This window comes from Bombina bombina, chromosome 3, assembly GCF_027579735.1.
Source record: "Bombina bombina isolate aBomBom1 chromosome 3, aBomBom1.pri, whole genome shotgun sequence".
NCBI lineage: Eukaryota > Metazoa > Chordata > Amphibia > Anura > Bombinatoridae > Bombina > Bombina bombina.
In genome coordinates this window covers 287,342,184-287,358,530 of record NC_069501.1, presented here as the reverse complement: position 1 = coordinate 287,358,530, position 16,347 = coordinate 287,342,184, and the positions used below count along the sequence as shown (strand labels likewise).

At 40.1% G+C, this 16,347-nt stretch overlaps 1 protein-coding gene across 1 annotated transcript in view; it reads right to left on the bottom strand.

Annotated features, from left to right (window-relative positions):
- LOC128653198 (caspase-1-A) overlaps window positions 1–16,347 on the bottom strand; it is a gene marked incomplete in the record, with an annotated part of 196,297 nt that overhangs the window by 26,325 nt on the left and 153,625 nt on the right. The window contains 1 exon segment of the mRNA XM_053706343.1: window positions 8,742–8,867. Coding sequence (XP_053562318.1) covers window positions 8,742–8,867 — 126 coding nt within the window.

The window sequence follows — 16,347 nt, the reverse complement described above, 5'->3', positions numbered from 1 at the left end:
TATTGTGGGTGTATAGATTTATTTTTGACTGAGAAAAAGGCACAGTTTTAACAACCTTTACTAAGCGTGGTATTTAATGGATAAAAATGCCATTTTCATATAATGGTAGCTAGAGGGTCAAGTAACTTCTTAAATTAACTAACAGACAGGTAGATTACGAGTTATGCGCACTAGAGGGTTTTTTAAGGAACGCAACAAAAGTTGCGTTATTTCACCCTCTATAGCGCAGCCATTACAAGTTTTGAAACAACCGGCTTGCGCGTGCGATATGGTTGCGTTGAGCTCCATGCCGCACAAAATACAATCGCTGTTTTGACATGCTTGTGCACGTTTTCCCCATAGACATCAATGGGGAGAGAGTGTCATTAAAAAGCTAACACCTGCGATCGCGGAATGAAAAGCTCCATAACGCAACCCTATTGATGTCTATGAGGAAATAAAAAGACGTTTAAACCTAACACCCTAACATAAACTCCACGTCTAAACACTCTTAATCTGCTGCCCCCGACATCGCCAACACCTACATAATGTTATTAACCCCTAATCTGCCGCCACCAAAATAAATCTATTAACCCCTAATCTGCCGCTCCCAATATTGCCGACCACTATACTAAAGTTATTAATCCCTATTCCCCTGCACCCCAACATCGCCCACACTGTAATAAATCTATTAACCCCTATTCCGCCTCTCCCCGACATCGCTGCCACTAAATAAAATTATTAACCCCTTAACCTCTGGCCTCCCACATCACTACCACTAAATAAACCTATTAACTAAACTGACAGCCCCCACATCGCAACAACCTAAATTAAACTATATTAACCCCTAAACCTAGCCCTAACGTAAACCCTAACCCTAACACCCCCTAACTTTAACATAATTAAAATAGAGCTAAATTAAAGTTACAATTATTAACTAAATAGTGCCTATTTAAAACTAAATACATACTTACCTGTGAAATAAAACCTAAGCTAGCTACAATATAACTAATAGCTAATTAGGTTTTATTTTTATTTCACAGGTAAGTTTTAATTTATTTTAACTAGGTAGACTAGTTAGTAAATAGTTATTAACTATTTACTAACTACCTAGTTAAAATAAATACAAACTTATTTGTGAAATAAAACCTAAGCTGCCTTACACTAAAACCTAACATTACAAAAAAACTCCCATTACAAAAAATAAAAAACACTAAAATTAAAAAAAACAAAAAAAAACTACCATTACAAAAAATAACAAATGAAATTATCCAAAACAATAATAATTATTCCTATTCTAATAACCTTTTTTTTAAAAAAAAAATAAAAAAATAACTCACCCCAAAATAAAAAACCCTAATCTATAATAAACTCCCAAGGGCCCTTAAAAGGGCCTTTTGTAGGGTTTTGCCCTAAAGATATCAGCTCTTTTTCTACAAAAGAAAAACAAACACCCCCTAACAGTATACAAACCCCCCACCAACCCACAAAATAAAAATAAAGTAAAACCTAATCTACCCATTGCCCTGAAAAGGGCATTTGTATGGGCATTGCCCTGAAAATGGCATTTGTATGGGCATTGCCCTTAAAAGGGAATTCAGCTCTTTTGCTGCCCATTAAAAATAAAAAATGGCTATAATAAAAAGAAAAATCCACCCCAAAACGAAAAAAAAAAAAACATTACACAAAATAACAAACAAATTATCCAAAATAATAACAATTATCCCTTTTCTAATACCCATTAAAAAAAAAAAACACTCCAAAATAAAAAACTTAGGCCTAGATTTAGAGTTCGGCGGTAGCCGTCAAAACCAGCGTTAGAGGCTCCTAACGCTGGTTTTGGCCGCCCGCTGGTATTTGGAGTCAGTGATTAAAGGGTCTAACGCTCACTTTACAGCCGCGACTTTTCCATACCGCAGATCCCCCTACGCCATTTGCGTAGCCTATCTTTTCAATGGGATCTTCCTAACGCCGGTATTTAGAGTCGTTTCTGCAGTGAGCGTTAGAGCTCTAACGACAAGATTCCAGCCGCCTGAAAATAGCAGGAGTTAAGAGCTTTCTGGCTAACGCCGGTTTATAAAGCTCTTAACTACTGTACCCTAAAGTACACTAACACCCATAAACTACCTATGTACCCCTAAACCGAGGTCCCCCCACATCGCCGCCACTCGATTAAAATTTTTAACCCCTAATCTGCCGACCGCCACCTACGTTATACTTATGTACCCCTAATCTGCTGCCCCTAACACCGCCGACCCCTGTATTATATCTATTAACCCCTAACTTGCCCCCCACAACGTCGCCACAAGCTACTTAAAATAATTAACCCCTAATCTTCCGACCGCAAATCGCCGCCACCTACGTTATCCCTATGTACCCCTAATCTGCTACCCCTAACATCGCCGACCCCTATGTTATATTTATTAACCCCTAATCTGCCCCCCTCAACGTCGCCGACACCTACCTACACTTATTAACCCCTAATCTGCCGAGCGGACCTGAGCGCTACTATAATAAAGTTATTAACCCCTAATCCGCCTCACTAACCCTATCATAAATAGTATTAACCCCTAATCTGCCCTCCCTAACATCGCCGACACCTACCTTCAATTATTAACCCCTAATCTGCCGACCGGAGCTCACCGCTATTCTAATAAATGTATTAACCCCTAAAGCTAAGTCTAACCCTAACACTAACACCCCCCTAAGTTAAATATAATTTTTATCTAACGAAATAAATTAACTCTTATTAAATAAATAATTCCTATTTAAAGCTAAATACTTACCTGTAAAATACATCCTAATATAGCTACAATATAAATTATAATTATATTATAGCTATTTTAGGATTAATATTTATTTTACAGGCAACTTTGTAATTATTTTAACCAGGTACAATAGCTATTAAATAGTTAAGAACTATTTAATAGTTACCTAGTTAAAATAATAACAAATTTACCTGTAAAATAAATCCTAACCTAAGATATAATTAAACCTAACACTACCCTATCAATAAAATAATTAAATAAACTACCTACAATTACCTACAATTAACCTAACACTACACTATCAATAAATTAATTAAACACAATTGCTACAAATAAATAAAATTAAATAAACTATCTAAAGTACAAAAAATAAAAAAGAACTAAGTTACAGAAAATAATAAAATATTTACAAACATAAGAAAAATATTACAACAATTTTAAACTAATTACACCTACTCTAAGCCCCCTAATAAAATAACAAAGCCCCCCAAAATAAAAAATTCCCTACCCTATTCTAAAATACAAATATTACAAGCTCTTTTACCTTACCAGCCCTGAACAGGGCCCTTTGCGGGGCATGCCCCAAGAATTTCAGCTCTTTTGCCTGTAAAAAAAAACATACAATACCCCCCCCCCCAACATTACAACCCACCACCCACATACCCCTAATCTAACCCAAACCCCCCTTAAATAAACCTAACACTACCCCCCTGATGATCTTCCTACCTTGTCTTCACCATGCCAGGTTCACCGATCCGTCCTGGCTCCAAGATCTTCATCCAACCCAAGCGGGGGCTAGACATCCACTGAAGAAGTCCAGAAGAGGGTCCAAAGTCTTCCTCCTATCCGGCAAGAAGAGGACATCCGGACCGGCAAACATCTTCTCCAAGCGGCATCTTCTATCTTCTTCCATCCGATGACGACCGGCTCCATCTTGAAGACCTCCAGCGCGGATCCATCCTCTTCTTCCGACGACTAGACGACGAATGACGGTTCCTTTAAGGGACGTCATCCAAGATGGCGTCCCTCGAATTCCGATTGGCTGATAGGATTCTATCAGCCAATCGGAATTAAGGTAGGAATTTTCTGATTGGCTGATGGAATCAGCCAATCAGAATATAGTTCAATCCGATTGGCTGATCCAATCAGCCAATCAGATTGAGCTCGCATTCTATTGGCTGTTCCGATCAGCCAATAGAATGCGAGCTCAATCTGATTGGCTGATTGGATCAGCCAATCGGATTGAACTATATTCTGATTGGCTGATTCCATCAGCCAATCAGAAAATTCCTACCTTAATTCCGATTGGCTGATAGAATCCTATCAGCCAATCGGAATTCGAGGGACGCCATCTTGGATGACGTCCCTTAAAGGAACCGTCATTCGTCGTCTAGTCGTCGGAAGAAGAGGATGGATCCGCGCTGGAGGTCTTCAAGATGGAGCCGGTCGTCATCGGATGGAAGAAGATAGAAGATGCCGCTTGGAGAAGATGTTTGCCGGTCCGGATGTCCTCTTCTTGCCGGATAGGAGGAAGACTTTGGACCCTCTTCTGGACTTCTTCAGTGGATGTCTAGCCCCCGCTTGGGTTGGATGAAGATCTTGGAGCCAGGACGGATCGGTGAACCTGGCATGGTGAAGACAAGGTAGGAAGATCATCAGGGGGGTAGTGTTAGGTTTATTTAAGGGGGGTTTGGGTTAGATTAGGGGTATGTGGGTGGTGGGTTGTAATGTTGGGGGGGGGGTATTGTATGTTTTTTTTTACAGGCAAAAGAGCTGAAATTCTTGGGGCATGCCCCGCAAAGGGCCCTGTTCAGGGCTGGTAAGGTAAAAGAGTTTGTAATATTTGTATTTTAGAATAGGGTAGGGAATTTTTTATTTTGGGGGGCTTTGTTATTTTATTAGGGGGCTTAGAGTAGGTGTAATTAGTTTAAAATTGTTGTAATATTTTTCTTATGTTTGTAAATATTTTATTATTTTCTGTAACTTAGTTCTTTTTTATTTTTTGTACTTTAGCTAGTTTATTTAATTGTATTTATTTGTAGCAATTGTATTTAATTTATTTATTGATAGTGTAGTGTTAGGTTAATTGTAGGTAGTTTATTTAATTAATTTATTGATAGGGTAGTGTTAGGTTTAATTATATCTTAGGTTAGGATTTATTTTACAGGTAAATTTGTTATTATTTTAACTAGGTAACTATTAAATAGTTCTTAACTATTTAATAGCTATTGTACCTGGTTAAAATAATTACAAAGTTGCCTGTAAAATAAATATTAATCCTAAAATAGCTATAATATAATTATAATTTATATTGTAGCTATATTAGGATTTATTTTACAGGTAAGTATTTAGCTTTAAATAGGAATTATTTATTTAATAAGAGTTAATATATTTCGTTAGATAAAAATTATATTTAACTTAGGGGGGTGTTAGTGTTAGGGTTAGACTTAGCTTTAGGGGTTAATACATTTATTAGAATAGCGGTGAGCTCCGGTCGGCAGATTAGGGGTTAATAATTGAAGGTAGGTGTCGGCGATGTTAGGGAGGGCAGATTAGGGGTTAATACTATTTATGATAGGGTTAGTGAGGCGGATTAGGGGTTAATAACTTTATTATAGTAGCGCTCAGGTCCGCTCGGCAGATTAGGGGTTAATAAGTGTAGGCAGGTGTCGGCGACGTTGTGGGGGGCAGATTAGGGGTTAATAAATATAACATAGGGGTCGGCGATGTTAGGGCAGCAGATTAGGGGTACATAGGGATAACGTAGGTGGCGGCGGTTTACGGAGCGGCAGATTAGGGGTTAAAAGTGTAATGCAGGGGTCAGCGATAGCGGGGGCGGCAGATTAGGGGTTAATAAGTGTAAGGTTAGGGGTGTTTAGACTCGGGGTACATGTTAGAGTGTTAGGTGCAGACGTAGGAAGTGTTTCCCCATAGGAAACAATGGGGCTGCGTTAAGAGCTGAACGCTGCTTTTTTGCAGGTGTTAGGTTTTTTTTCAGCTCAAACAGCCCTATTGTTTCCTATGGGAGAATCGTGCACGAGCACGTTTTTGATGCCGGCCGCGTCCGTAAGCAACTCTGGTATCGAGAGTTGCATTTGCGGTAAATATGCTCTACGCTCCTTTTTTGGAGCCTAACGCAGCATTTGTTTGAACTCTCGATACCAGAGTTAAATTTATGGTGCGGCCAGAAAAAAACCCGCGGAGCGTTAACAGCCCTTTTACCGCCGAACTCCAAATCTAGGCCTTAGTCTCTAATAAACTACCAATAGCCCTTACAAGGGCATTTTGTAGGGCATTGCCCTAAGTTAAACAGCTCTTTTACCTGGAAAAAAAATACAAAGACCCACTAACATTACAAACCCCCACCCCCCCAAACCCACAAAATAAAAAATAACTATCTAAAAAAACCTAATCTACCCATTGCCCTGAAAAGGGCATTTAGCTCTTTTGCATTGCCCTTGCATTCCTATTGGCTGATATGATTTTGTAAATTCAAATCAGCCAATAAGATGAGAGCTTCTAAAATTCAAATAAGCCAATAGAATTTCAGTAGCGAAGAAAAATTGATAATAGGAGTAAATTATAAAGTTGATTAAAATTGCATGCTCTATCTGAATCATGAAAGAAAAAAAATGGGTTTACTATCCCTTTAAACAACTTTCAAATTTACTTTTATCATCAAATTTACTTTGGTATTCTTTATTGAACGATTAACCGAGGTAGGTTCATATGCTAATTTCTAAACCCTTGAAGACCGCATCTTATCTTAGCGCACAGTTTTTCACAGCTAGATAGTGCTAGTTCATGTGTGCCATATAGATAACATTGTGCTCACTCTCGTGGAGTTATTTATGAAATAACACTGATTGGCTAAAATGCATGTCTGTCAAAAAAACTGAAATAAGAGTGCAGTCTGCAGAGGCTAAGATACAAGGTAATCACAGAGGTAAAAAGTGTATATACTGTACAGGGAGTGCAGAATTATTAGGCAAGTTGTATTTTTGAGGATTAATTTTATTATTGAACAACAACCATGTTCTCAATGAACCCAAAAAACTCATTAATATCAAAGCTGAATAGTTTTGGAAGTAGTTTTTAGTTATAGCTATTTTAGGGGGATATCTGTGTGTGCAGGTGACTATTACTGTGCATAATTATTAGGCAACTTAACAAAAATCAAATATATACCCATTTCAATTATTTATTTTTACCAGTGAAACCAATATAACATCTCAACATTCACAAATATACATTTCTGACATTCAAAAACAAAACAAAAACAAATCAGTGACCAATATAGCCACCTTTCTTTGCAAGGACACTCAAAAGCCTGCCATCCATGGATTCTGTCAGTGTTTTGATCTGTTCACCATCAACATTGCGTGCAGCAGCAACCACAGCCTCCCAGACACTGTTCAGAGAGGTGTACTGTTTTCCCTCCTTGTAAATCTCACATTTGATGATGGACCACAGGTTCTCAATGGGGTTCAGATCAGGTGAACAAGGAGGCCATGTCATTAGATTTTCTTCTTTTATACCCTTTCTTGCCAGCCACGCTGTGGAGTACTTGGACGCGTGTGATGGAGCATTGTCCTGCATGAAAATCATGTTTTTCTTGAAGGATGCAGACTTCTTCCTGTACCACTGCTTAAAGAAGGTGTCTTCCAGAAACTGGCAGTAGGACTGGGAGTTGAGCTTGACTCCATCCTCAACCCGAAAAGGCCCCACAAGCTCATCTTTGATGATACCAGCCCAAACCAGTACTCCACCTCCACCTTGCTGGCATCTGAGTCGGACTGGAGCTCTCTGCCCTTTACCAATCCAGCCACGGGCCCATCCATCTGGCCCATCAAGACTCACTCTCATTTCATCAGTCCATAAAACCTTAGAAAAATCAGTCTTGAGATATTTCTTGGCCCAGTCTTGACGTTTCAGCTTGTGTGTCTTGTTCAGTGGTGGTCGTCTTTCAGCCTTTCTTACCTTGGCCATGTCTCTGAGTATTGCACACCTTGTGCTTTTGGGCACTCCAGTGATGTTGCAGCTCTGAAATATGGCCAAACTGGTGGCAAGTGGCATCTTGGCAGCTGCACGCTTGACTTTTCTCAGTTCATGGGCAGTTATTTTGCGCCTTGGTTTTTCCACACGCTTCTTGCGACCCTGTTGACTATTTTGAATGAAGCGCTTGATTGTTCGATGATCACGCTTCAGAAGCTTTGCAATTTTAAGAGTGCTGCATCCCTCTGCAAGATATCTCACTATTTTTTACTTTTCTGAGCCTGTCAAGTCCTTCTTTTGACCCATTTTGCCAAAGGAAAGGAAGTTGCCTAATAATTATGCACACCTGATATAGGGTGTTGATATCATTAGACCACACCCCTTCTCATTACAGAGATGCACATCACCTAATATGCTTAATTGGTAGTAGGCTTTCGAGCCTATACAGCTTGGAGTAAGACAACATGCATAAAGAGGATGATGTCGTCAAAATACTCATTTGCCTAATAATTCTGCACTCCCTGTATATAACTATGTTGATTATGCAAAATTGGGGAATGGGAAATGAAGGGATTATCTATCTTTTTAAACAATAAAAATTCTGGAGGAGACTGTCCCTTTAAAGCCATGTTATAAGACGCTTTGATAATGTATGGATTATCAATGGCACAGTTTCAGGGCCGTAGAACATTTAACACTCTAAACCTGTCTATATAGGCTGGCAATTTTACTGCCTATCCCCAGGGTCAAACACCACCTGGGGGCATTGTCCCCCCCCTTACACCCAGTGGGCACCGATGCCTATTAGTAAAATTTGTGAGCTTTATGTAGGATCCTGAACTAAGTCCTTTGTAGAATAAAAAAAAAAAAAAAAAAAAAAAAGGAAAGCATAATAAGTCAACAGAAACATGCGTAAACATAATCTTAGTTACCATATGAATAATCCATATTAAAATGTGCACCAAGGAATATCTGTTACTCGTGTATCATTCTAAGTACCTGGGGTGCAGGAATATAGGCAGATAAAGTCAGACTCTTTATTAATCTGACGTGTTGCATCATTCTCAAACAACGTATCATCAGACTGTGTCATAGAATCACTAACCAACACAGTGCCAGGATTATCTGCAAAAAAACATAAAAGAGCAAGATAAATAGAAAGCATAATTATTATTATTATTTTTTAACAAGATAACCTTGTATAAACATTATCTGAAATATCTATGACATATTGATTTATACTTTATAGCATTACACATAGTTTTAAGAAGTGAGTCGAAGTATGTTCCCAGTATGTTTTTATCTGGGCAATTCATTTACATTCTTAAAGTTTCTTGTACAGAAGAGCTGCACATAGAGTGTGAATTTCCTCCTTTTTGCCTCCTCAGAAGCCCATTATTCTAGACCTAGTTATTAAGTAGTGCTGTACTATATAATTGGTAGTCCAAAATGAAAACACCTTAGATAGATAGATACCTCAATCTTATGAGGTAAGGAATAGGTGACGATACGTGAGTAAAGATGAAAACGCCTTCCCTGGGGGAGTACAGATCGTCAGCTTGTTAGTAGCGTGATCCCATCCGGCACTTTACTTAGGTCCAGCTGTGATTTTTCTCTCTCCGGTCAGACCGCCTCTGATGAAGTTATACAAACTTTGAAACGCGTCAGGCTGCTATTTGGGTGTTGAATTCGGCTGCTCCAGCTGTTCTTTATTGGACGTTGTGGACGTTGTTATTTTACTGCATTTGTACAACGCTGTTACGATACCTCATACAGATTGAGGTTACACTTGTGAGTACCCTTGTTCTGTATTCAATAAATAAGTTATTTAAAAAACGATATTACACTATGTGCGGTTTCTTCTCCTCTTCACTATAAACATACCGGAGAGAGAAAAATCACCGCTGGACCTAAGTAAAGTGCCAGATGGGATCCCGCTACTAACAAGCTGAGGATCTGTACTCCCCAGGGAAGGCGTTTTCATCTTTACCCACGTATCGTCACCTATTCCTTACCTCATAAGATTGAGGGTTTTGGATGTAAGTAGATAGTGAGCCAGCAGTAGGATACTGGATCTTAAGTGATTGTGCTGTTAATACAAACTTTGATCACTTTTCTTCAACCACCACATGTATTTATGGACATTTACCTGTACTCCACTATTTAGAGTTACCATAGATATTATCTAACATACTTTATGTTAATATTATTAAGATATATTAGGACCCTTATATCAGGAGTTTGATTGTCAGGTTGTCCACTATATATATGCATTTGAAAGATACAATCTTTAAAATCAGTGCAACATATTAGATACATCCTTAGTGGCATTTTTGAACTCAGATTTTGATTCTATTACTTTATTTTTATGTTCACTACTATTTGTTCAAAGCATTCTGTTTGTGTGCTAATTTGTAAATATTCCTGAGCCTTTTAGGTTTATCCATTTGGGTTTAGCGCTGTGCAGTTCACCACCGGCTAGATTTAGAGTTTGGCGGTAGCCGTCAAAACCATCGTTAGAGGCTCCTAACGCTGGTTTTGGGCTACAGCTGGTATTTGGAGTCAGTCAAGAAAGGGTCTAACGCTCACTTTTCAGCCGCGACTTTTCCATACCGCAGATCCCCCTACGCCATTTGCGTATCCTATCTTTTCAATGGGATCTTTCTAACGCTGGTATTTAGAGTCTTGGCTGAAGTGAGCGTTAGAAATCTAACGACAAAACTCCAGCCGCAGAAAAAAGTCAGTAGTTAAGAGCTTTCTGGGCTAACTCCGGTTTATAAAGCTCTTAACTACTGTGCTCTAAAGTACACTAACACCCATAAACTACCTATGTACCCCTAAACCGAGGCCCCCCCACATCGCTGCCACTCTATTAAAATTTTTTAACCCCTAATCTGCCGACCGCACACCGCCGCCACCTACGTTATCCCTATGTACCCCTAATCTGCTGCCCCTAATACCGCCGACCCCTATATTATATTTATTAACCCCTAATCTGCTGCCCCCGCTATCGCTGACCCCTGCATATTATTATTAACCCCTAATCTGCCGCTCTGTACAACGCCGCAACCTACGTTATCCCTATGTACCCCTAATCTGCTGCCCCTAACACCGCCGACCCCTATATTATATTTATTAACCCCTAATCTGCCGCCCCCGCTATCACTGACCCCTGCATATTATTATTAACCCCTAATCTGCCGCTCCGTACACCGCCGCAAACCTACGTTATCCCTATGTACCCCTAATCTGCTGCCCCTAACACCGCCGACCCCTATATTATATTTATTAACCGCATTCTATTGGCTGCTCCGATCAGCCAATAGAATGCGAGCTCAATCTGATTGGCTGATCGGATCAGCCAATCGGATTGAATTTGAATCTGATTGGCTGATTCCATCAGCCAATCAGAATTTTCCTACCTTAATTCCGATTGGCTGATAGAATCCTATCAGCCAATCGGAATTCGAGGGACGCCATCTTGGATGACGTCCCTTAAAGGAACCTTCATTCGTCGTCTAGTCGTCGGAAGAAGAGGATGGATCCGCGGTGGAGGTCTTGAAGATCAGCCGGTCGTCATCGGATGGAAGAACATAGAAGATGCGGCTTGGATGCAGATGTTTGCCGGTCCGGATGTCCTCTTCTGCCCGCTTGGATCAAGACTTCAGCCGGAGGATGGATGTCTTCAGCCCCCCGCTTGGGCTTGGATCAAGACATCGGAGCCAGGACGGATCGGTGTGATACCTGGTGTGGTGAAGATAAGGTAGGAAGATCTTCAGGGGCTTAGTGTTAGGTTTATTTAAGGGGGGTTTGGGTTAGATTAGGAGTATGTGGGTGGTGGGTTGTAATGTTGGGGGGGGGGTATTGTATGTTTTTTTTCTCCAGGCAAAAGAGCTGAATTCTTTGGGGCATGCCCCGCAAATGGCCCTTTTAAGGGCTGGTAAGGTAAAAGAGCTTTTCTATTTTAATTTTAGAATAGGGTAGGGCATTTTTTTAGTTTGGAGGTCTTTGTTATTTTATTAGGGGGCTTAGAGTAGGTGTAATTAGTTTAAAATTGTTGTTATTTTTCTAATTATTTTTTGTAACTTAGTTGTTTTTTATTTTTTGTACTTTAGTTAGTTTATTTAATTGTATTTATTTGTAGGTATTTTATTTAATTTATTTATTGATAGTGTAGTGTTAGGTTTAATTGTAGATAATTGTAGGTAGTTTATTTAATTTATTTATTGATAGTGTAGTGTTAGGTTTAATTGTAACTTAGGTTAGGTTTTATTTTACAGGTAATTTTGTAATTATTTTAACTAGGTAACTATTAAATAGTTATTAAATATTTAATAGCTATTGTACCTGGTTAAAATAATTACAAAGTTGCCTGTAAAATAAATATGAATCCTAAAATAGCTACAATATAATTATAATTTATATTGTAGCTATATTAAGGTTTATTTTATAAGTAAGTATTTAGCTTTAAATAGGATTAATTTATTTAATAAGAGTTAATTTATTTCGTTAGATTTAGGTTTATATTTAACTTAGGGGGGTGTTAATGTTAGGGTTAGACTTAGCTTTAGGGGTTAATACATTTATTAGAGTAGCGGCGAGCTCCGGTTGGCAGATTAGGGGTTAATAAATGTAGGTAGGTGGAGGCGACGTTGGGGGCGACAGATTAGGGGTTAATAAATATAATATAGGGGTCGGCGGTGTTAGGGGCAGCAGATTAGGTGTACATAGGTATAATGTAGGTTGCGGCGGTGTACGGAGCGGCAGATTAGGGGTTAATAATAATATGCAGGGGTCAGCGATAGCTGGGGCAGCAGATTAGGGGTTAATAAGTGTAAGGCTAGGGGTGTTTAGACTCGGGGTACATGTTAGGGTGTTAGGTGCAGACTTAGGAAGTGTTTCCCCATAGGATACAATGGGGCTGCGTTAGGAGCTTAACGCTGCTTTTTTGCAGGTGTTAGGTTTTTTTTCAGCTCAAACAGCCCCATTGTTTCCTATGGGGGAATCGTGCACGAGCACGTTTTTGAAGCTGGCCGCGTCCATAAGCACCGCTGGTATCGAGAGTTGAAGTGGCGGTAAATATGCTCTACGCTCCCTTTTTTGGAGACTAATGCAGCCCTTCTGTGAACTCTAAATACCAGCGGTATTTAAAAGGTGCGGGGAAAAAAAAGCACGCTTAGCTAACGCACCCCATTTGCCGCAGAACTCTAAATCTAGCCACACATCTTTTTGAACTTACATTGCACTGTGTGAATGTACTAGAGGGTAATACATACATACATTTTAGGTTTACTCCAGCAGCTTTACTTATTATAACATTACAGTGCAACAACTAGCGCCTCCAGTCTAGTTTTTACCTTGGCATTTACTATACTTCCCAAACCCTTGTTTTTATATATATATATATATATATATATATATATATATATATATATATATATATATATATATTTCTCTTACTTGGTGTATTCAGTCCACGGCTTCATCCTTACTTGTGGGATATTCTCAATCCCTACAGGAAGTGGCAAAGAGAGCACACAGCAAAGCTGTCCATATAGCTCCCCTCAGGCTCCGCCCCCCCAGTCATTCTCTTTGCCGCTCTAACAAGTAGCATCTCCACAGGAGGGTAAAGAGTATGTGGTGTTAGATTTGTAGTTTTTATTTCTTCAATCAAAAGTTTGTTATTTTGAAATAGTGCCGGTTTGTACTATTTACTCTGAGGCAGAAAATGAAGATTTCTGCTGAGAGGAAAAAGATTTTAGCATGTTGTAACTAAAATCCATGGCTGTTCCCACACAGGACTGTTGAGTACAGGAGAACTTCAGTTGGGGGGAACAGTTTGCAGGCTTATACTGCTTAAGGTATGTTCAGTCATTTTTTCTAACAAGACCTGGTAGTGCTAGAAGACTGACAGATATCCCATGAGGGAAGGTAAGCCATTTTCTGAGACACAGTATAGAATGATGGCTTCAGTTAAGGGCTTTAATACTGGTAGACACTGTGATAGGCTAAATCGATTACTTTATTAAGGTAATCCTATATTTTTTAAGCGTTTTTAAACGTTGAAAGCACTTTTTGGGGACTTTTTTACGCCTGGCATATTATAAGACAGCTAATCTGACTCAGAAAGGCCCCATAACTCTGGAGAAGGGAGGAGGGGGCCTCATTTTCGCGCCTCAATTGCACAGTTAATTTGCAACACAGCTCCACGCAGCTTCATGTGCAGAGCCTTTAGAGTACAAGAGGACTTCAGGGAGGCTTAATTTACACCTGCAAATAACCCTAAAGGAAGGTAAAGCCACAGCAAAGACTGTGGCATAGTACTGTAGTGGGTTAAACCGGGTATTTACTTCATTTTGCTCCGGTTTGGGCATTAAGGGGTTAAACGATTTGTGTGCAATCATTTCAAGGCAGGATCATGTGGTAAAAATGTCATTAAGATCGGATGTTTTTTGATGATTTGGTAAAAAAGTGTGTGCCTTTTTAATATTTAAAGAGACAGTAACGTTTTTTCAAAAAGTATTTTTTTCAATATTCTAGTGTTGTCTGAGTCTGTCAAACATGTCTGAGCCTTCAGATAGACCTTGTTCTTTATGTTCAAAAGCCATGGCAGTACCCCCATTGCATTTATGTTTAAAGTGTGCAAAAACATCTAAGCATTTTAAGGATCATCCAGTGACAATTAAAAATGCTGCCCAAGATGATTCCTTAACGGAGGGTAATGAGGATAGTCCTCCTTCCTCCCCCCATGTGTCTACACCAGTTATGCCCGTGCAAGCGATGCCTAGTACCTCTAGCGCATTGGCCCCTATTACTTTACAGCAATTAGCAGCAGTAATGGATAATTCCCTTGCAGCATTTTTATCCAAACTGCCTGTTTTCCCAAGAAAGCGCGATAGCTCAGTTTTAAATACAGATGATGAGCAATCTGAAGCTTTGGATAATTTATCTGTAGTACCCTCACAAAACTCAGAGGTAGCAGTGAGGGAAGGGCTGTCTGAGGGAGAAATTTCTGACACAGGAAAAGTTTCTCAGCAGGCAGATTCAGATTCCTTAGCGTTTAAATTTAAGCTGGAACACCTCCGCGTCCTGCTTAAGGAGGTTTTAGCTACGCTGGATGATTGTGACCCCATGGTGGTCCCTGAAAAATTGTGTAAAATGGAAAGATATTTAGAGGTCCCTGTATACACTGAGGCATTTCCGATCCAAAAGAGGGTGGCGGATATTGTGACTAGGGAGTGGGAGAGACCAGGTGTACCTTTTGCTCCCCCACCTATCTTTAAGAAAATGTTCCCCATAAACGACCCTAGGCGGGACGCGTGGCAGACGGTCCCTAAGGTAGAGGGGGCTGTTTCAACACTGGCCAAGCATACAACTATACCAATAGAGGACAGTTGTGCTTTCAAAGATCCTATGGATAAAAAATTGGAAGGATTGCTGAAGAAAATTTTTGTTCAGCAAGGTTTTCTGCTTCAACCAATTGCCTGCATTATTCCGGTAACTACTGCAGCTGCTTTTTGGTTCGAGGCCCTGGAGGAGTCGCTCCAGAGGGAGACTTCATACGATGAGGTCATGGATAGAATTCACGCTTTAAAGCTGGCTAATTCCTTTATCACTGATGCCGCTTTCCAATTGGCTAAACTAGCGGCGAAAAACTCAGGTTTTGCCATTGTGGCGCGACGAGTGCTTTGGCTCAAATCGTGGTTGGCGGATGTGTCATCCAAAACAAAACTGTTAAATATTCCCTTCAAGGGGAAAACCCTTTTCGGCCCAGAGCTGAAAGAAATTATTTCAGATATCACTGGAGGTAAGGGCCATGCCCTTCCACAAGATAGGCCGTTTAAGGCCAAAATCAAGGCTAATTTTCGCTCCTTTCGCAACTATAGGAGCGGACCTGCTGCAACCTCTGCTGCCGCAAAGCAAGATAACGCTTCCCAGCCCAAGGCAACCTGGAGACCCTTGCAGGGCTGGAATAAGGGTAAACAGGCCAAGAAGCCTGCTCCTGCTACCAAGACAGCATGAAGAGGTAGCCCCTGATTCGGGATCGGATCTGGTAGGGGGCAGACTTTCTCTCTTTGCTCAGGCTTGGGCAAGAGATGTTCCGGACCCCTGAGCATTAGAAATAGTTGCTCAGGGGTATCTTCTAGAATTCAAGGACTCTCCCCCAAGGGGAAGGTTCCACTTTTCTCGTTTGTCTTTAGACCAAACAAAGAAACAGGCGTGTAGAAGATCTACTAAAAATAGGAGTGATACACCCAGTTCCATTTGCAGAACAAGGACTGGGCTTTAACTCAAACCTGTTTGTAGTTCCCAAGAAGGAAGGAACTTTCAGGCCAATCCTGGATCTAAAAATTCTAAACAAATTCCTCAGAGTTCCGTCTTTCAAGATGGAAACCATTCGGACAATCTTGCAGATGATCCAGGAAAGTCAATATATGACTACCGTGGATCTTAAGGATGCATACCTACATATACCTATCCACAAAGATCACCATCGGTTCCTAAAGTTCGCCTTTCTGGACAAACATTACCAGTTCGTGGCCCTTCCTTTCGGGTTGGCCACCGCTCCCAGAATTTTCACAAAAGTGCTAGGGTCCCTTTTGGC